This window comes from Candoia aspera, chromosome 1, assembly GCF_035149785.1.
Source record: "Candoia aspera isolate rCanAsp1 chromosome 1, rCanAsp1.hap2, whole genome shotgun sequence".
In the NCBI taxonomy this organism is placed as follows: domain Eukaryota; kingdom Metazoa; phylum Chordata; class Lepidosauria; order Squamata; family Boidae; genus Candoia; species Candoia aspera.
In genome coordinates, this window is record NC_086153.1 from 54,635,286 (window position 1) to 54,657,761 (window position 22,476).

Consider the following 22,476-nt stretch of genomic DNA (forward strand, 5'->3'; position numbering starts at 1 on the left):
AGTCAGTCTGGACTCCTGGCAACTGCCTGGACAAGTCCAATGTACTTTTCTTGGCAAAATTTTTTGGAAGTGGTTTGTCACTGCCTTTTTCCTAGAGCTAAGAGAAAGTGATTGACCCAAAGCTACCAAGCTGGCTTTGTGCCTGAGGCAGGACTAGAATGCAGTCTCAAACCCAGTATCTTTAACACTATACCAAACTGGCTCTCTCATTAGCAACACCTGCACAATGAAAATAGCTCTGGGAACCACTATGTTACTAAGAAATCAGGAATCTGGTAGCACCTTTTCCAACTAACAAGTTTTAGTAAAAGGCTCACAAAAGCTTATTCCTCTTAATAAAATTTGTTAGTCAATAAAAGTACTAACATATTCCTGATTTCTTGCTACAATAGTCTAACATGGCTCTCCTATAAAAAAAATACTAAGATCATACTACAACAATTTTGATATATTTGAATGATTTTGCGGGGAAAATCGAAGAGTTTGTTTTTCATTTTCAAATCCCTTAATAGCTCAGGGCCTGAATATCTGAGCAACAGCTATGAAACCATCTCAAAGATGCTTGCGATATTAGAAGCTCACTTGGCAAGAGAGGGCTTTTTCTGGCACCACGACCAAGTTATGGAATGCATTCCCTTGGAAGATATATTTAACCTTCATTTTCTTCTGTGTTAGAAAAGGAGTCTTAACCTTTCTTTTCATCCAAGCCTTTTAAATTGATTGTTTTAATATTACTTTTAATTGAGTTTTGAAATATATCTTGTTGTTGTTTTAATTTTTTCCCTGTCTCTTGGCCACCCTGAGCCCCTAGAAAAGTTCAGTTATTCCAAAACAGTGTATTTTCTTGTGAGATATAAATTGAAACAACATATATCATGCACATATGAATAAATATCAGATTTCTACTTCTACCTGGCATGTTTCTGTCCATATCCAGGGGGAAAAAAGCCTAATTCATTCCATATATGGACCAAAATATCCAAAATATACATGCTTCAGTTTATGCATGGTAATCTCAAAACTATCTGTTTCATGTGTGGAATGTGTTGCACATCTGTGGCATTTAATACAAAATTGCTAGCAAAAATAAAAGACTTTGCTGAAGGACTTAACAGAAAATGAACCTTGGGGTTTGAATCCAAATTTTAGATGATGTTGCTAGGTCATACTAAGATATACATTTAGTCTAGGAACTTGTTTACTACTATGGCAAGATAGATACTTTTCATAAACCTGCAGCCATTGCATTAAAAACAATAATTGTCATATAATAAATCTAAGAAGCTAAGAGGGATTCAACTGGGGCTATTTAATCACAGTTCCTTAGTGTGGATATGACTTGACAACATGTCTTTCTTCTATGGAGTGGCCACATGATGGCTGGAGTCTGCTGGCAAACAGCTGACACTTTCTAAAGGTGCTTTTACAGACATAATTAACTGACAGTAAGGGGTAGGTCTGCTGAAATAATGGTGAAAATGCTGAAAGAACAATTCCTATGAATTACCACAGATATGGTTAGAAGACAATGGAGGAATGTGCAGGAGCAGCTCTTTTACTTCCTCCCTATACAAATCTGGGCAAGACTGTCACCAAAAATATTAGGCTTGAAACATTCTGGATATGCTATTATGAAAATGAAGAACTCCACAAATATGAATCACAGGGAATAGAATTAAGAATGGGAAGCTCTACTTAGCAGTCGGGACTAAGACTAATTGATTAATTTATATAATCTCTTTTAAAGCTAGTAACTATTACACGTCTTATCATAGTGAATTGTGTAATGAGATTTTTCATCAGTCTTTTTGCCATCAGTGAATTGCAAGATGACCTAGAATTCTTACTTTTATAAGAGCAGAAAATAAAAGAACAAATAATACACTTCATGCATTTATTCAAGACAACAAATTAACCATGCCTTCTTGTTATTATCTTATTTCCTAACCTGGATATATTCTAGTAATAGTGGTACTCTCATCTCTTCATTTTGGTTATCCTTTTCTGTACCATTTTTGAGACTAGAGTACTAATCTGAACACAGAATTTAAATGAAATGCAAATGATATTACATTAATTTAATAAAGAAGAACTCGACCTTTACCATACTCAAATATATATAAATAATAAGCCCCCCCAAGTCCTGCTGTACTACATCATTGTGATGAGGAGGTCTATCCTGGGAGGGATAAGAATTCGAATTCAGGGTAAGCCATCTAACATCACAGTGATCCAAATATACGCCCCAACCAAAGATGCTGAAGAAGCTGAAGTAGAGCAGTTCTATGAGGATCTGCAGCACCTACTGGACAACACGCCTAAAAGAGATGTTATTTTCATCACGGGAGATTGGAATGCTAAGGTGGGCAGTCAAATGACACCTGGAATTACAGGTAAGCATGGCCTGGGAGAACAAAATGAAGCAGGACATAGGCTGATAGAATTTTGCCAAGACAACTCTCTCTGCATAACAAACACTCTCTTCCAACAACCTAAGAGATGGCTTTATACATGGACTTCACCAGATGGACAACACCGAAATCAGATTGACTACATCCTTTGCAGCCAAAGGTGGCGGACATCTATACAGTCGGTAAAAACAAGTCCGATCGTGAACTTCTTTTTGCACAATTTAGGATCACACTCAAGAGATTAGGGAAGGCCCACAGATCAGCTAGATATGAGCTCACTAAGATTCCTAAGGAATATGCAGTGGAGGTGAAGAATCAATTTAAGGGACTGGATTTAGTAGATAGGGTCCCGGAAGAACAATGGACAGAAGTTTGCAACATTGTTCAGGAGGCGGAAACAAAATACATCCCAAAGAAAGAGAAAACCAAGAAGGCAAAATGGCTGTCTGCTGAGACACTAGAAGTAGCCCAAGAAAGAAGGAAAGCAAAAGGCAACAGTGATAGGGGGAGGTATGCCCAATTAAATGCAGAATTCCAGAGGTTAGCCAGAAGAGATAAGGAATTGTTTTTAAACAAGCAATGTGCAGAAGTGGAAGAAGACAGCAGAATAGGAAGGACAAGAGACCTCTTCCAGAAAATTAGAAACATTGGAGGTAAATTCCAGGCCAAAATGGGTATGATCAAAAACAAAGATGGCAAGGACCTAACAGAAGAAGAAGAGATCAAGAAAAGGTGGCAAGAATATACGGAAGACCTGTATAGGAAGGATAACAATATCGGGGATAGCTTTGACGGTGTGGTCAGGGAGCTAGAGCCAGACATCCTGAAGAGAGAGGTTGAATGGGCCTTAAGAAGCATTGCTAATAACAAGGCAGCAGGAGACGATGGCATCCCAGCTGAACTGTTCAAAATCTTGCAAGATGATGCTGTCAAAGTAATGCATGCTATATGCCAGCAAATTTGGAAAACACAGGAATGGCCATCAGATTGGAAAAAATCAACTTATATCCCCATACCAAAAAAGGGAAACATTAAAGAATGTTCAAACTATCGAACAGTGGCACTCATTTCACATGCCAGTAAGGTAATGCTCAAGATCCTGCAAGGTAGACTTCAGCAATTCATGGAGTGAGAATTGCCAGATGTACAAGCTGGGTTTAGAAAAGGCACAGGAACTAGGGACCAAATTGCCAATATTCGCTTGGATAATAGAAAAAGCCAGGGAGTTTCAGAAAAACATCTATTTCTGTCTTATTGACTATTCTAAAGCCTTTGACTGTGTGAACCATAACAAATTGTGGCAAGTTCTTAGTGGTATGGGGATACCAAGTCATCTTGTATGCCTCCTGAGGAATCTGTATAACGACCAAGTAGCAACGGTAAGAACAGACCACGGAACAACGGACTGGTTTAAGATTGGGAAAGGAGTACGGCAGGGCTGTATACTCTCACCCTACCTATTCAGCTTGTACGCAGAACACATCATGCAACATGCTGGGCTTGAGGAATCCAAGGCTGGAGTTAAAATCGCTGGAAGAAACATTAACCATCTCAGATATGCAGATGATACCACTTTGATGGCTGAAAGCGAAGAGGAACTGAGGAGCCTTATGATGAAGGTGAAAGAAGAAAGTGCAAAAGCTGGCTTGCAGCTAAACCTCAAAAAGACCAAGATTATGGCAACCAGCTTGATTGATAACTGGCAAATAGAGGGAGAAAATGTAGAAGCAGTGAAAGGCTTTGTATTTCTAGGTGCGAAGATTACTGCAGATGCTGACTGCAGTCAGGAAATCAGAAGATGCTTAATCCTTGGGAGAAGAGCTGCCCTGGTAAGTAGTATAACAATGACATCTGTAAAGACATGAAAGGTGGAAACAGCAAGGAATTTTTCAAAACATCTCTGAACTCAGGAAGCTGTTCCAACCTTGAATTGGTATGCTAAAGAATGAGAATGGACAGATAGTATCTGATTGGAAGAAGATGAAGCAAAGCTGGAAGGAGGGTACTGAAATTCTGTACAATAGAGATATCACTATCCAAGATAATTTAGAAAATATTCCCCATTTACAAGAACTTTAGTAGTTTACTACAAAATGAAGTTAGGTTGGTACTCTAGTCATTACCAAATTGTAAGGAATTGATAGAATACCTACAAAAATATGGAAAACAACAGAAGGATCAGTGAAGGTTCTAACCAAACTATGCAAGCAAACAGTGGCCAATGGATTGGAAGAGGTCAGTCTATAGACTAATACCAAAGAAAGGAAACTTAACAGTCTGCAAACTATCAAACAATATCCTTAATTTCGCATGCTAGCAAAACAATGCTTAGGGTCATCCCACACAAATTAGAGCTCTACATGGAAAGGGAAATACCAGATATTCAAGCTGGTTTTAGAAAAGGCTGAGGAATGAAAGACACATAATTATTGCTGTTGCACCCTGAATAATTGAGAAGTTGAAAGACTATATTTTAAAAGTCTGTATGTGTTATAGAAAGGCTTTTGACTGTGTTGACCATGTCAAGCTGTGGAATGCCCTTAAGAAAATGGGAATCCCAGAAAATCTCATTGTCCTCATGCAAAAAATTACCAACAGGACAGAAGGACATGGTCTGCACAGAACATGGCAAAGGACTGGTCCCAGATCAGAAAAGGAATGAGACAAGGTTGTATATTCCCTATTTATTCAACCTATATGACAGGTATATACTCAGAGAGGCTGGATTGGAAGAAGATATACATGGTTTTAAAACTGGAGGAAGACGTATCAATAAACTGCACTACCTTGATGATACTACTCTGATGGCTGAAAAGCTCTACTAATAAAACTCAAGAGCAAAGTGAAAAAAAATGGGCCTACAATTAAATATAAAGAAGATCAAATTAATGACAATAGGTACACTGAACCATGGATAGCCTCTACTTTTTTGGACTGATATCAACATAAAAGAACCAGCGATCAAGTAATACGCTGCAGACTAGCACTTGGTAGAGTAGCAATGAAGCCCTTGGGAAAGATATTCTGATGCCAAGATGTATTTATACTGCAAAGATCAGAATTGTGCAAGCAATAGTTTGACACTATGACACTCGATGGATGTGAAAATTGAAGAAACAGCATAGAAAGAGTAATAATGCTTTTGAAATTTGATGTTGGAGAAGTTTCTTAAGAATACCATGGATAAGCAATAAAATAAACCAATCATCCAATCCAGAGTCTCATCTGGGGCACAAATGACCAGGCTCAAATTATCCTACTTCAGACACATTATACAACGACCCAGCTCAAATTATCATATTTTGTAAAGACCTTGAGAAGTCCGTAACAGGCAAAAAGATAGAAGGAAACGGACAAATAGCAGTATGGTAGATTATAGTGGTGATAAGTGCACCATTGGGAGACATGATGGGCCAGGTGGACAGATCATCCTAGAGATGGTCTATATATGTGGTTGCCACAAGTCAACCAACACATATTCAATCAATCATTTAAATAACTGTATGATAAATGTAAAAGTACAGTCCTCATTTACCTACCACAATTGGTACTCGCAACACAGTTACTAAGTGATGGGGTCACTAAGTAGAAAATCACATGACCACAGCTGAGCTTTTCTTTTTCTCCACTCCCCCACCCTTTGGAATGCTCACCTCAGTGCTGGGATAATTAGCAAGAAGGGAATTAATTAATTAACCCTGAGCATGCCAGGCAAGCAGCTAGTGCAAGTGCATGCCTTTTGATGTGTATTCCCCATTGTGTGCCTGCTTATTCTCTTGTGATCCCTTTCTCTCCAATCTCTCTGCTCTCCTGCGGGGTGGGGGGAGCTAAAAAACAACAGGTCAGGCACAGGAGAGACTGCCTAAAGAGATCACTTGTTTAGGCAATCTCTCTACTCTGTGGGAGGGGGGTAATGAGAAAAAAACGGGTCAGGCACAGGACAACACGTACTAACTGACTGTAATGGCAAACACATGACTCAGAGAGAGTTGCTAGAAAAGTCATAAATGCATGCCTTGGTTGCAAAGTTATTTTTTCAGCACTGTCGTAACTTTGACAATAGCTGCATGAGGCAGTTGGTAAGCAAGGTCTACCTGTAGACAGTTTACATTGGATGATAAATATAAGAGTATAAACATTTGTGAAGAAAGATATTGTATGTTCTGTTTGAGCAGAACACAAAAGTTGGGAAAGAAGTTGTAATGTTTTCAATATTAAATTCTTAGACTTACCAATGACTTGTTTTCTCAATGTTTCAATTTCTTCCTTCAGGCTCTTAATTTCTAAATCTTTGCTTGCTGTTAATGGACCATCTATAGTTGAATAATGTAGGGCCTGGACTGTTTGTGTGGACTCTTAAAAAAGCAAGGGAGATATATTTGTAAGAAACTGAATTCAAAAGTTTCAATCCATAGGTTTTGGCATTTCAAAATCATAATATGGTACCCAAGAGGTATCTGTGGCCTGACAATTGACTGTCATATTCTGACTCCTTCTTTTATAGATTCTATAAAACTTTCTCTCATTCCAGACTTTTTGAACTTTTATGACTTCCTTCAGAAAAAGGAAGTGACCTTCACTTTCTTCTAGTGATCAAGAACACTAAGAACATGAATATTAAACTATTAAACTTTAAAATATTTTTAAAAGTATAGTACCTAGTTCACCAATTGATATTTGTACTAAATGTAACTAGGTATTATTTGCACATGTTTACATCTCAAAGTAGCTCTTACAGGCTGCATCCTATGTCCACATGAAAAGTAGAGTAATTTAACTAAAAGAACACCTTGTCTCCCACTTAAAAAGAGGTATCTTTCATCTAAATAAATGTACAGTACTGCATACTGCTATTTAGAGTATGAGGACTGAATTGTGCAAAAGTCTTGCCTGGAGGAGCAAGCATCATGAAACTTCCTCAAGTTCAGTGCACTCAAGTTAAAACATCAAAAAAATCTGAAGCTAATAAGAGTAGTGGAATCTGTTGTACTGTCAAAGTATTATGTATCTAGACAAAGTTGCAAAAGAATCTGTTTCTCAGCAAACTCTGGAAAAAACCCTATGAATCAGCCAATTAAAAAAGTGTACTAGCACCGCTTTGCCTGTCATTACTCACCAGTTTTCCTTTTAATTGTCTCACTTGCTTCTTGTTTTTGAAGATTTTTAATTCTTCCTTTTCAGCATTCAAATACCCTCATATCTATGTTTCTTCAAGCTCTCTCCATACTCTCATACTCATACAAAACACCCTAATAAAGCCTAGAGCTCAGGTATCCACCACTAACAATTTTACTTCCACGTATTCTAAAGTTGTAAACCATGGATTGGGCATGACTTGGTTTTAATTTTGCTCAATACATTGTCATTTTCCCTCCCTCCCTCCATCCCTCCCTTCTGGAAATCTCTTAATAATACCTTGGCTATATGTCCAACTGTCTTTGCAGTATCAAAATATTATTAATTTTTTGTCATCCCTACTTGTAAAATACAATCTTTTCATTCAAAATCATTATTAAGTTGTAACTGACTATACCACAGTAAATTAATATTTAGTTATATATGGAATCTTTTCAAATACTGTTTCTACTGAAAAAGTAGTAATATAAGGTCTTTCCACTACATGAAGAATGTCACAGAATCAAAAATTAACTGAGATAATCACGTATACTTTATACACGAATACCTTGAAGTTTTCTGCTAAGTTCTAGCTTTTCCTGCTCTAAACGTCTTATTCGTCTCTCATATGCTTCTGTAGCTAAGGTATCCTCAAGTGTTCTTTGAACACTGGCGTCAAGGTCCATTACACGTTGCCCAGCTGCAAATCTTAGACTACTGCGATCCGAAAGGACACTGAGAAGATAGTTAATCGGTTTTAGAAACATTTTAACAGATTGATCTTTATGACTTTCATATTAGGATAATTAAAAGTTCAGATAAGGATAATTGAAAGTTCACACATACATTCCAGCAGAAAACTGAAACTGGTTATGCCTCTTTATTGTACAGTATTTTTGCAAATGTATGCATGAGGCCATCATAAATTGCAACTGAAATTCAACATAATTCAAGTAGAAATCCACTTGTACATTATGATGAAATCCACTCACAAACATTGTCTCTCCTCCCTCTTATAACCTTCCAAATTGACTCCTAATGATCTTCCAAATATCCAGAGTTAATTTTGAGGGTGTGTTGGGGACACCCATAATGAGGGAACAGAATAGTTTTGTCACATCTCCCCATTCCAGCAATAAAATAGTTCCAACCCTAATTTTTCAATGGAAAAATTAACTAAAATTTACCCACATAGTTAAATATACTCTTAAAATATCTCAGATTATACAGTGGTACTTAAAAGTTTGTGAACCTTTTTGAATTTTCAGTATTTCTGCATAAACATGACCTAAAATATGACTTGTTCCCCCATACAAGTCCTAAAACTAGATAAAGAGAACCCAATTAAATAAATGAGTCAAAAACATTATACTTGTTCAGTGATTTATTCAGGATAAATGATTCAAAGCTATGTATTTGTGTGTGGCAAGAGCATGTGAAGCTTTGCTTTCAGTAACTGGTGCGCCTCCCTTGGGCAGCAATAACTGAAACTACATATTTCTGATAACTGTTGATCAGTCCTGCACATCAGCCTGGGGGAATTTTAGCCCATTCTTCCTTACAGAATAGCTTCAACTCAGGGATGTTGGTGGACTTCCTCTCATGAGCTGCCTACTTCAGGTCCTTCAACAACATTTCTATAGGATTAAGGGCAGGACATTGACTTGGCCATTCCAAAACATTAACTTCCTTCTGCTTTAATCGTTCTTTGGGCGTACAGCTTATGTGTTTTGAGTCATTGTCTTGCTGTATGACCCACTTTCACCTGAGCTTCAGTTACCCTGACACTTTCCTGTAGAATTTGCTGGTACTATTAGAATTCATAGTTCTATCAATAATGGCAAGCCGTCCTGGTCCAGAGGCAGCAAAACAGGCCCGAACCATGATACTGCTACCATGTTCCACAGAAGGGATAGGATTCTTATGCTGGAATGCAGTGTTTGCCTTTCACCAAACATAAAAATTTTCATTCAAACCAAAATATTCTATTTAATCTCATCCATCCACAGAACATTCTTCTAATAGCCTTTTGGCTTATCCATGTGGTCTTTTGCAAATTGTGAAGGGGCAGCAATGATCTTTTTGGAGAGAAGTGGCTTTCTCCTTGCAACCCTGCCATGCATATCATTGCTGTTCAGTGTTCTCCTGATGGTGGTCTCATGAACACTGACATTCACCAATTCAAGAGAGGCCTTTACTTCCTTAAATGTTACCCTGGGGTTTTGAGACCTCCTGGACTATTATACTCCTTGCTCTTGGTGTGATTTTGGTTGGTCGACCATTCCTGGAGAAGGTAGCAGTGCTGCTGAATTGCCTCCATTTCTACACAATCTGCCTGACACTAGACTGGTGGAGTCCAAACTCTTTGGAAATAGTTTTATAACTTTTTCCAGCCTGCTGAGTATCAACAACTGCTTTTTGGAGGTCCACAGAAATCTCCTTTGTTTGAGCCACAACACACTTCCACATTCCTGTGCTGTGAAGATCAGACTTTGACAGTGAATACCCAGAATTCAGTTCTTTAAATAAGGCAGGTCCTCCCACACTTACACCTGATTATCAGATTCCCACTGATTGAAATACCTGACTCTAATTTCCACTTCAAATGAACTGATAATCCCAGATATTCATACTTTTGCCATACACTCTATAAATCAATGAACAAGTATAAAGTTTTTGATTCATTTGTTTAATTGGGTTCTCTTTATCTAGTTTTAGGACTGTGTGGAAAACAGATCACATTTTAGGTCATATTTGTGCAGAAATATTGAAAATTCAAAAGGTATATATACTTAAATAATGCAAAGAAAATGATCTATTGTATAAAGCTTGCTCAACTTATTGCATAAGTCGTGTATTCTATCAGTCAGCAACCCTTTCAATAGCCAACTGCATACTGCATGAGTATTCTGCAGTGCCACTGCAAAACAACTATTATTTCTGTCTCTATCCAAGAAAACAAATTCCTTGCATTTTTCCCCTTATTATATTTTGTATTCACCAGTTACTCTAGGTAGAGGAAACAACCAACAAGAACTGGCACAAAAAATCCCTTGGACTAACATTACGGTTTTTGTCTTGTGTGCATTTTTATGATCTAATTTGCACTTTCTGAATTATTATGTGGATGGAAATAATGTGCCTTATGAATTTTGTACTACTGTTAGTTCAAAATTTGCATAGAAAATGCATGCATTACAGAAAAATATGAAAACAAATAATGGAAATAAATGAGTAATAAACGAAAAATGAGTAAGAAAATTAATTCTCTTTCATTTTTTTAAATCACAAAGTAACTGAGCTATTCCATTAGATTGTCTTATGATTTAATATAAACAAACTGATCATTACCACTCACCAACTACTAGTGTATGTGAATCCTATAAATGGCAGGTGATGGCCAGAAAATGCAGTATGCATTGGTGGTGGCATCGTCTCCTGAGGTTTAAAGGAACAAGCATAGTTAACTAATTTGGAAAAGATTAATCAGTTTCTTTTAATTTAAGGTATAATTAGCACGATGAGTACCCTTGTTCAGAACAAACAACAGTTTGTTCCGGAATGTATCAGGATTGGAAAGACCATCGCAGAATCAATACTGCTGGCTTCCCTGGCCTTTTATGACAGTGTAGTACTCTTTCTGGTACAGGGCTCCTTATTTCCAGCAACATCTAAATCACCAAAAGCACAGAAGAAGCAGCTCAGAAAAGAATAAAAACCAGGAAAAAAAATCTGTCTATGTTGGAGGGTCTAACTGTCATTTTTGCTTATTTTAGAAATGAAAGCTTGTTGTTGTTCAGTTACTTTCAATATTTTGTGACCCAATAGACATCATTTTGCCAGTTTTGTCTGTCAGTAATGGTTTGAGTTCTTATACGTTCATGCTTGTGTCATCAGTGATAAAAACTAGCCAACTAGTCTACTGTCTGCTTCTTTTTTAATTGCCTTTGATTTTCCCAAGCATCAGAGTTTTCCCTAATGACTCTTGTCTTTGCATTATGTATTCAAAATATTTAAGCTTTAGCTTCATTATTAGTGCTTCCTGTGAGCAATCTGATTTTACTTTATCTCATACTGAATTATTCATTCTTCTTATGGTCCAAGGTATTCTCAACATTTCTCCAGTACCACAATTCAAGGGCATTCATTTTTTTTCATTCAACTTTTCTGATGTCCAGCTTTTGCAGTAATGCTACGTTTTAATAACTTGTCTAGATCTGTCACTGTCATTGTCTTTCTCACAATCAGCACCAATCTCTTTCTTCATGGCTACAGTTACTATCCCTATGAATTTTTGAACATATGAAGATGAATTTTGTTATCACTTCAACTTCTTCTCCACCTATTTCCACTGGGTTGGCACTGCCTGTTGACATAATCTTAGTTTTTTTTTAATATTGAGAAGCCAGCTTTTACAATCTTTTCTTTCATCATCTAGGGGAGATTCCTTTAGTCAGCCATCAAAGTGGTATCATCAGAATATTTAAGAGTACTGCTGTTTCCCCAGCAACTTTATTTCCAATTTCTATTTTTCTAGTCCACAATTTCTCATGATATATGCCGCTTATAAGTCAAATAAATAAGGGGACTGTGTACAACCTTGACATATTGCTTGTCCAATTTAATTTAATTGTTCAATATTCCATTTCTAACTGCTCTTTCTTTGTAATCATACAAATTCTTCAATAGGCAGATGAGATGGCCCAGGACATCCATGTTTTTAAGTTACCCAGTTGCGGTCTACATAGTAAAAAGTTTTTATATTAAACCAAGAGATGTCTTTTTGGAATTCCCTTGCCTTTACCATTATCCATCAGATGTTAGCAATATGATCTCGAGTGCCCCCACCTCTTGTACAACTGGCAGTTCTCATTCCATGTAATGCTGAAGTTTGAATTGCAAAATTTTGAGCATTATCTTATAATACAATAAAAATTGTATTGTAACAACACAGGGTACACATAACAAAAAGTGCTTGGGATTATTAGTGAAAAGCAAGATAGAAATTTTATAAATAAATGCATAAATTTCAATGTAACATATTAAAAACACTCTTCTCTATAACTTACAGAATTCTTTAAACAGTCATCATCTACATCAAAATTAGAAGTATCTGTTGGACTGCTGACTTCAGGAATATAAGGTGCTTCACAGTTCTGAATGTTATCCCAGTCAATCCCTGAAAAAAATGGGTGGTTTTTAAAGTCTTCTATCCCATTGTGTCCAAGTCTATGTTCTCTGCTGCAGATAAGCCTTCGAATTAGGTCCTTGGCGTTTTCAGACACATCTGTCACTTGGACAGGAAACTGAAACCTCTCCTTAAAGGAAAAAAAGGTATGACAATTAGGGCCAAAAAAAAAAAAATCACCCCACCCCACCAAGCCAACAAGCAAAAAACCCATAGCTTAGAGTTCTATATTTTTAAATCTATCAGAAATTTATCAAGTATAAATGCATTGCTATACAATGTGGGCTTCCACTTTGTCCAAGGAAGCTTCTTCAGTAGTAAATTTATTTAGAAGTATAAGGACAAATTGGGAAGATATTTTCAACACTTGCACGTTGAAATCTAGAATATTTAGAATTTTGTTTTGCACCTAGGAATTCATAAAATATGTGTTTGGGGGAAGTATACACAGAACATTTTATATTAGAGATACCGGTCTTGAAAAAATATGCATACTAGGAAATGCACCTCAAATTAATAAGCAGTATATTAAATGAAATGTGCAGGAAGATGTGTACGAATTTGAGTGTTTGTTTTGGACAGAGTCAAACTTGCAAACTAATTGAACAGGCTGAGACAAATTAAGAATTGGGAATATGAGAAACTGAGAAAAACCAAAACTGACAGATTCACTCTAGTTTCAACAGTGACTGAACTGCTTTTAACAAAGGAACATCCTTTTTTCTGGTCAGTGGTCACATTTATCTTTTAGTTGGCAGAGAAAGGATGAAGTAGTGCTAATTAAATTAACTCAGTATGATTAATATGAATACTGTCTGAGAATGTTATAATTTATTCTTTTGTCATATGAAATGAAACATTTCTATCTGGTTGCAATTTTGAAGGCTGCACCCAAAAATAGAATTCAGAACACAGCAGTATAAGTCTGTTTGTACTAATGATCTTTTCCTTCTTTTGTCACTCTTCTGGGCACTTGGAAACTTGTATAGGGGAAGGAGGAGGCACTATTCCCTCTCCAGTTCCACTTTCAGAAGCAGTTTCATCAGAAGAACAGTTTAATTAGATTTCACCCAGAAGTCCATTCAACAACTACCAAGGATATCAATAAAAATGTGAGGGTAGTTAAAGTCAAGTTGATAAATAAGAAAAGCAAAAAAGCAAAACTATTAATATATTAATTCAATGAAATATTTTAACTGAGTTAATTTACAATAGTTTCATAATTTGGTATGCCTTTTACTATTTTCTATCATGAGCTGCCTTGAGAAGTCCATTTTGAAAGGAGTTGAAATATATTAAATACATGCAGAAATAAATATAAATGAATTACTGAGCAGAATAATTTTAGATTCCTTGGAAGCTGTCATTCATTTTTCTACACATGGATAGCTCACTCACTTTGTGGTTCATTATTTTTCCATATGTCTCCACTAGAGATTCAGCATAAAAGGGTGTTTCTCCATAAAGCATTTCATACATGCAAACACCAAGGGACCACCAATCACATTCGGGACCATATTTTCCTTTCCCATCCTCCATGGCTTGCAGGATTTCTGGAGAGATATAATCTGGTGTTCCAACTGCCACTGAAGACTGAACCTGTAGGGATTATTATTTTCATAACTAAACATTACCTATAACACTGCTATTTCAATATGCATAGGAATAGATCCATTTATATTTAAAGTAGTGACAGGTATGAGTAGATGGAAATAAAGAAGAATATTTTCCACCATGCCAGATTAGGAATTTGCCTATTAGCAATTCAGCATTTATTAGCTATAGATGTTATCTGGTTCCTGAATTTGCAGTGAAGAAAAATTCTATATTCATATACAATCTTGTATTCCAGATAGTACCAGATACTGAAAGAGTTTCTCATATCAACAAATTTTGCACATTTTCTGATATGCTTCATTTATTCGGCATTCATTTTTTTCAAAAAATTTAAAATATTTTGCCAGGGCTTGGAGTGACATAAGCAAAAAATAGTAAGAGATATAGAACCAGATAGTTAATCTAATTATGAGTTATGGGTAGGAAGTACTAGCACATGCAACATAACTGTAAACATAGGCTGTGCTGTGGACTTTATCACAGATTTGGCAGAAATTAGGTATTTGTATTTTTAGAATTCAAACAAGGTTTGTGATATTTTCTCACATGTTTCTGATACTTTTTGTAGAAAATGATAGACCTAGATTCAGTATTCAAGGCCAGGTACCAGGAGAGACAATACAGATACCATTAAAATATAGTGAGACAGCACAAATCATCCTATTGGTCATAGAGAGGGTCATCACATGAGACAGGCTACAAGAAAACTTACAGGCTTAAGGCAGTAAAACGAAATAAGCAGGACCAGGCAACTTTTTATATTTTAAAATACTAAAATATTCAAATTACTTGCTATAAAGTACCTGGATAGGTATATTTGTTCATTATTAATAAATAAAATGCTTTAATAATTAATTTTATAAGCTTAATTCTATTAATTCACAACAAAAAACATAAAGCATATACTTCTGAATAAAATTGACTGCAGTTATTTTTCAGTACTTAAAACGGTTGTTTAAGGACACAAAACTGGAGAAAGGAATACAGGGCCTCATTTTGCTCTGCAATCCATACTATACTAAAATATTTGAAAAGTATGTAAGAAACTGGAGGAAGCTTCTCCAGGATGATACGACAATGAGAAAATTTATATTCTGGAATACCGTTCTAGATGGCTATCTGTTATTTTTATACGTGTACCATAAAAACAAAACTTTTTTTAAAGTGCAATTTTTTGTAAAACTGGCCACAGTCATACTGCCAGACTTATAAGGTACTTTTTAAGAAAATCATTAGATAGGTGAAGAAAGGGAATTTTTAAAGGGCTAATTACACTCTCATCTCCAAATTTATTTCAGTGAGAGCAATGTAGCCAAATATCTTGGTTACAATGATGGCTACAGGACAAGGTAATACAAATTAAAAGAGCTGGGGCAGAACTAGCTCTTTGATCAATCTCCAAGCTTATTTTACTCCGTTACACTTGGCATATTGACATTAATGTTGCACCTGAAAATTCTCATGTGATTCATTTCCAGCTATAATGGACCCTAGACAGCTTGAATAAATATCAGGCAATTGACATTAAAAAAGGATATTTTCTCTTCCCTTTTGTGATATCTCAGTTCCTCATTCCCAGACTCATAACCCATAAATCCTCCTTCATTATCAACTATTATACTTGTTTTGCTAGTTCTACAATAAAAGTATCCACATTTTATTATCAAAACCCAAAATTCTATGGTGAAATAGATAATTAAGACAGAGCAAATAAATACATTATCTCTCAACATTTATGATGTATTCTGAGAGCAGTTATATATAAATACAGATTTACTATTACATGGAAGAGTCACAGGATAGAAGTAATGGGAATTATTACTTATAGACAGTGATGGAAGTAAGATTTTTATTTATTTATCTATCTATCTATCTATCTATCAAAAAAGGAACATAAAAGGAGTGCAAAGTGAATGAATCTTAACAGCATATCCAGTCAGAACAATTAAAATGAGCCTCTATTATAGCTCCAACACAATTACTAAAAAATATAATTTTGCAGCCAACAACTTGTCTTTATCATCAAATATAATCCCAAAATTGAATTAGCTAACAAGGGTCAGATATTAAAGATGTCTGCAGCTACATTTTAACTGGGTTTTTAAAAAATCTAATTTACCGTTCCATCTTCCATCAGCTTCAGACAAGAACCAAAATCTGCTAACCGAATATGTCCATTCATATCCATCAGGATATTGTCTGGTTTGATGTCCCTGTGAAGGAAATACATTTGGGTCATTCCATGTTAAGTGTCATTATATCAGGGTAAATCTAATAAAATATTTTGCATTTTAAACACTTTGCATATTGATTTGGGGACAACTGAAATATTGTTGTACATTGTAAAGTTGTCATGTGGTTGATGAAACCTTAATCATGTTTTTCTATTAATTAATGTTCATCAATTAAAATCTGTATACATTTTCATATCAATGAAACAATAGTCCTGAACTACAGTATTTGCATTTTCAGATAAGATATGTAAGTGTTGCATCAACAATAACATTACAAGATACATGTCCTATGTGTATGAGGAGATAATGAATACCTTCTAAGACTGCACATGCCACATGTGGTTTCATAAAGTACTTCATTAAAAACAACTTTAAAAATTGTTGCTCAGTCATTAGCTAAACACTGTAGCTTTATCACAGAGAAATCTAACATTTCACTGTAAACTGTTTTAAAATATTTATTGAAGTTTTATTTACATAAATAAATAAAACAAAACTACTAAAACCATTTTAAAATATAAAGTTTTAAAATTCAGGTACAATGACTATGATGGATAAGTATAAAGTGCACCTAAGTATAATTGTTGTATGTTGTTGTTTTCTTCTTCCCTTGTGAATTTTATTCCTTCAAAGATGTTGTTGATTATTTCATGTGTCTTTTCTAGTTCCTTTCTTTTATGATGAAAGTATTGTCTACATACCAGATCCATAATTTTGTTTGCATGTGTAGGAGTGCTATTGCTTCTAGATGCTGCATCACAGTGCATCAACAACACACTATCCTTCCTGGATATCCTCATCAGCAGAGGAAGCAACGGCAAACTAGAAACCCAAATCTATCGGAAAGCAACCCATACTAACCAAGTGCTTCATTACAAAATAACAACCCAATTTCCTACAAGAGGAGCTATGTAAGAACATTATCCAGGTGAGTACAAACACACTTCAGCAACCCAGAATGCAAGAAAGAGGAAACAGACCACTTATCCAACATCTTCCAACAAAATAGATACCCACACAACTTTATCAAAAACTGCCTGACCACTCAACCCACTACAGCACAATCAGTACAACCTATGAAAAGGATAACACTCCTATACATCAAAAACATCTCAGAAACAACCAAGAGACTTTTACAACCACACAGCATCACTGTAACATGCTTAACCAACTAAAGCCCTCCAAAACATCTTAAGCAAACCAAAAGACCCAGTAGACCAAGAAGAAAAAACAGGGGTCATCTACAACAAACAATGGAAGCATTGTAACAGCCACTATATAGGAGAGACAGATAGAAGACTAGCGGAGCATATCCACAAACACCAACTAGCTGTCAGAAGACATGATGAAAACTCCTTAATTTCATAGCACACAGACAGACCCAACCACAATTTCACTTGGGAAACAATTTGCATCTTAGATGAAGCGAAATCCAAACATGCTAGGGAATTCCTGGAACTTTTATGGCTTCAGGAGCGCTGTGCCACAGATCACTAGATGTGAGACCCTGTTCATTAAGTTCTGCTCTAGGGATCAGTTGGGATTGTTGCTGTTCTACCAGCCTCCCTGCTGCATAGCAACCTCCCTGCCTGAGCTCCTTAACACCATCTCAGGGCTAGCAGTGGAGTTCCCCAGACTTATGGTTCTGGGGGACTACAATCTGCCTTCCTTGGGAGTGGGGTCTGAGGTGGCTCAGGAGTTCATGGCCACCATGACGGCCATGAGCCTATCCCAGGTTATCCAGAGCCCAGCATGGAACAGAGGTTGCACTCCGGATCTGGTGTTCCTGTTGAAGCAGTGGCTATGTGATCTGAAACTGGGGGACCTTTCAGTGTTATGGTGAGATTATGCCCTGATTTTCATGGGATTCTCTCTCTAGCGCCACTATCCACTGCAGGACAGCTGGACCCATTAGATTGGTCCACCCCAGAGACTGATGGACCCGGATGGATTTCAGAGGGAGCTGGGGATTGTTTCTGCTGGTCTGCTGCACAGTCCATCCGAAGCCTTGGTCACCGCTTGGAATAAGGGGTAGCTGAGGCTTTGGATTGGATCACAGCCTTGCAACCTCTCCCCTCTTGTGGATCCAGTTACTCCCTGTGATTTATGGGGGAGCTGAAGGAGATAAAACAAGAGAAGAGACATCTAGAGCATCACTGGCACTAAACCAAGGACAAGCTTGATTGAACACGGATTAGAGCCGCTATTAAGGCCTACCTTGTGGCAGTAAGGGCAGCAAAGCGGCAGTAGTTCTCTTATTGCATCTGTAGATTGCCACCCTGCAGCCCTGTTTTGGGTCACAGGAGCCCTCTTGGGTAACAGGGGCTCAGGGAACCTTTTGCAGGGGTGTGTGGATGTGCTCAGCATCTGTCAGATAAAATCACTTGGATTCGCTCGCAGCTGGATGCTGGCCCTGTTGCAGGTCCAGAGGAGGTGCCTGGGCTAGAGTCTTGCCCAATTATCTGGGAATGGTTTGAACCTGTTGCACCTGAGGAAGCAGACAGGGTCCTTTGAACTGTGAGCTCAGCCACCTGATCTCTAGATCCATGCCCCTCCTGGCTTGTGAAAGCGGGGGTGGCGTGGGAATGGGTTCTAGCTGTGGTTAATTTTTCTTTGAGTAAGGAGCTGTTCTTTTACCTCTTAAAGAGGCCTTGGTTCACCACTCCTCAAAAAGCCTTCATTGGATCCCACCATACTGGACAATTTTTGTCCAGTATCTAACCTCCCCTTTTTGGGAAAGGTGATTGAGAAGGTGGTTGGCAACAGCTTCAGAGGGCCTTCGATGAAATGGATTAACTGTATTCTTTTCAGTCAGGATTCAGACCTGGGTATGGGACAGAAGTGGCACTGGTCACGCTTTTGGATGATCTTGGGCATGGACGGGATGGGGGTTGTGCATCCATCCTTGCCCTGCTTGATCTCTTGGCAGCTTTTGATACCATCAACCATAGTATCCTTCTGGATTGACTCAGGGGATTGGGGGTGGGCAGCACGGTGCTGTGCTGGTTTGCCTCCTTTCCCCTGGGTTGATTCCAGTCAGCGATGATTGGGGAGGAGAGGTCCCGCCCTTGGCCCCTACTATGTGGGGTGTTGCAAGGCTCAGTGCTCTCCTCTCTCCTATTTAATATCTACATGAAGCCACTGGGTGAGCTCATATGTCACTATGGGATGGGGTGAACTATACAACTACACATCTCTGCCCATGGTGAATTAAAGTGATGCCATGATCGTCTTATCCCAGACCCTGGAGACTGTGAGGGTCTGGATGGGGAACAACAGGCTTCAACTGAATCCTGGCAAGACTTAGTGACTTTGGGTTTTGGATCCTACCAGTTCTAGGACTATGCCATCTTTGCTGCTGGATGGGGTGGCACTGCCCCAGACAGACCTGGTGTGCAATCTCGGGGTCCTCCTAGACTCACAACTCCTGCTTGAAGAGCAGGTGGCAGTTTTTGCTAGGAGGGCCTTTGCACAGGTTCGTGTTATGCGCCAGTTGTGCCCCTTCCTGGACCTGGGGGGTCTGCTCACTGTCACTTATGCCCCAGTCACCTCCAGATTGGACTACTGTAATGTGGTCTACATGGGGCTGCCCTTGAAGAGTATCCAGAAGCTTCAACTGGTGCAGAATGCGGTGGCATGGGCGCTTATGTGTGCTCCTAGAAGAGTACATATTACACCTCTGCTCCATGAGCTGCACTGGCTGCCAGTCTGCTTCCCGGTCCAATTCAAGATGCTGGTTTTGACCTCTAAAGCCCTTCATGGCATGGGGCTGGGTTATCTGAAGGAGCACCTCTCCCTGATTATATCAGCCCGTCCCACTTGATCTGTCAGGGAAGTCATGCTAAAGGTTCCATCAGCCAGGAACTTGCTTTTGTTGGGTCCCCAGGAGGTGGGTCTTCTCTGCCATGGCACGCTCCTTGTGGAAACCCTCCCCCCCTGAAGTTGTCTTGCTCCCTCCCTGCTATCATTTAGGAAGTCCCTCAAGACCTGGTTATGTCATCAGGTCTAAGGGTGTTTGGGAACTGGAGATATTCTTAGATGGCTCCACTGTGATTGATATTCTTGCTCTCTCCATGGGGTTTGTATATTTTAAAAATTTTGATAATATTTTTATTTTAATAATTACTTTTGATCTTTTTATAATGATTTTTTAAAAAATCTATTTGCTGTTTTATCTCATTGTTCTATGGCACCCAGAGTCACTTTGGGAGAGATGGTTGACCATATAAATGTGACTAATAGATAAATAAATAAATAAATCTGACATTCAGACAAATCAACCATCACTAGGCACATAGAGATAAACCACATTTGCACACCATTCAAAAGAGACAATAAAAAACCTAGGAAAGAAACAAAAGGACTAGAATGCATCCTCTGCAGCAGTCAACATTCAAATAAGCAGGGATCAGCACTAGACAAACAATTAGGCAGAAAACACTACTCTAATCAAGGAACCACCAAGGAAACTATACCTCCAACCAAAACTGGCAGGGCAAGCTACTGCGTATAAACAGAAAGCAAAACCCACACTCACTCACTCTGATGATATTACCTAGTTGGGTAATGAAACATCTGCAAGCAAACAAGAAAGCTCAGACAGTTCAGCTCTTAGCTACAAATATTCTCTTCTATTGAGAATGACTGGCCCAAAATGACCAAACTGGCTTAGTGTCTAAGGGGGATCAGAACTCAGGTCTTCCTGTTCCTAGTCCAGCATCTTTAACCACTACATCAAACTGGCTCTAATTTGTTGTGACACCACTAATCTATCTATCTATCTATCTATCTATCTATCTATCTATCTATCTATCTATCTATCTATCTATCTATCTAATTTATTCCTGCCCATCTCCTACCGTCGGAGGACTCTGGGCAGTTTACAACGATCTATTAAAACCATCACCATAAATACAAAGAGTAAAATACAGTAAAAATAATATACATAGAGGTAAAAATAAAGAATCCAAATGGTGAAGAATCTAAAACAGTCCAAGTGTGGGAGGAGTGGTCTATAGCAACCATCCCCATGTAGATCTATTCCCCTCTCCACCCCAAGCGAGGTGGCAGAACCAGGTCTTCAGACTCCACCGAAAGGCCAGGAGCGATGGGGCCAATCTCACCTCCGGGGGCAGCATGTTCCACAGGGCGGGAGCTACTGCAGAGAAGGCCGGCTTCCTGGACCCCACCAAATGGAGTTGTCTTAAAGATGGGGTCCACAGCATGCCCCCTCTGCACGATCGGGTGGGACGGGTTGATGTAATGGGGAAGAGGCAGTCCCCCAGGTAACCTGGCCCCATGCCATGTAGGCATATTATATTAATTCTAGAACTAATAAGGAAGCATATAAAAATTCATATCATCTCAAATACAAATGATTCAGTTACACAATAGTCTCTGGGAAAACAACCTACAGTACTTTAATTTATGAAATGAAAAAGAATGTGTGAGGGGAAGGCTTGTCAAACACAAGTCTGATAATTCTAGATGTTTTGGAATATTTATTCTTTTTAGATAGACTTCCAGATTACTCATGGATTCAAAAAATATGATTGCGTAATTTTTTTCCTTTCACATAATTTTTATAATCACTATTAACAGATATATTTCAACACTATCAAAGCAGCAACCTTATGCACACTTATCTAGGGGTAAGCCTTATAAAGTAAGTACTAATATTACTGTATTATGAGTCATATTCTATATTAATTTGCTTAACAAAAATTCTCTGCACCAAACAATCTAATACTTTGATTTCTTATCAGTGACATAGAATATGGGGAGAGGGAGCAACATGCAGCCCTTCAGATATTGTTGAATTCCATTTTCCACTGACTGTAGCACAGGTGAGGAGAACTATAGCCTCAGCACAGCACAGGTGAGGAGAACATCTGGGTAACCACACATTGCT

At 37.9% G+C, this 22,476-nt stretch overlaps 1 protein-coding gene across 4 annotated transcripts in view; it reads right to left on the reverse strand.

Annotated features, from left to right (window-relative positions):
* The window catches only part of CDC42BPA (CDC42 binding protein kinase alpha), a 235,779-nt gene that overhangs the window by 100,977 nt on the left and 112,326 nt on the right, over window positions 1-22,476 (reverse strand). For all 4 annotated transcript variants that reach the window (XM_063304306.1, XM_063304323.1, XM_063304317.1 and 1 more), the window contains exons 6-11: window positions 16,451-16,544; window positions 14,113-14,313; window positions 12,596-12,844; window positions 10,885-10,964; window positions 8,095-8,261; window positions 6,644-6,766 (exon numbers count right to left, since the gene is read on the reverse strand). In XM_063304306.1, coding sequence (XP_063160376.1) covers window positions 6,644-6,766; window positions 8,095-8,261; window positions 10,885-10,964; window positions 12,596-12,844; window positions 14,113-14,313; window positions 16,451-16,544 — 914 coding nt within the window. The remainder of the gene's footprint in view (window positions 1-6,643; window positions 6,767-8,094; window positions 8,262-10,884; window positions 10,965-12,595; window positions 12,845-14,112; window positions 14,314-16,450; window positions 16,545-22,476) is intronic.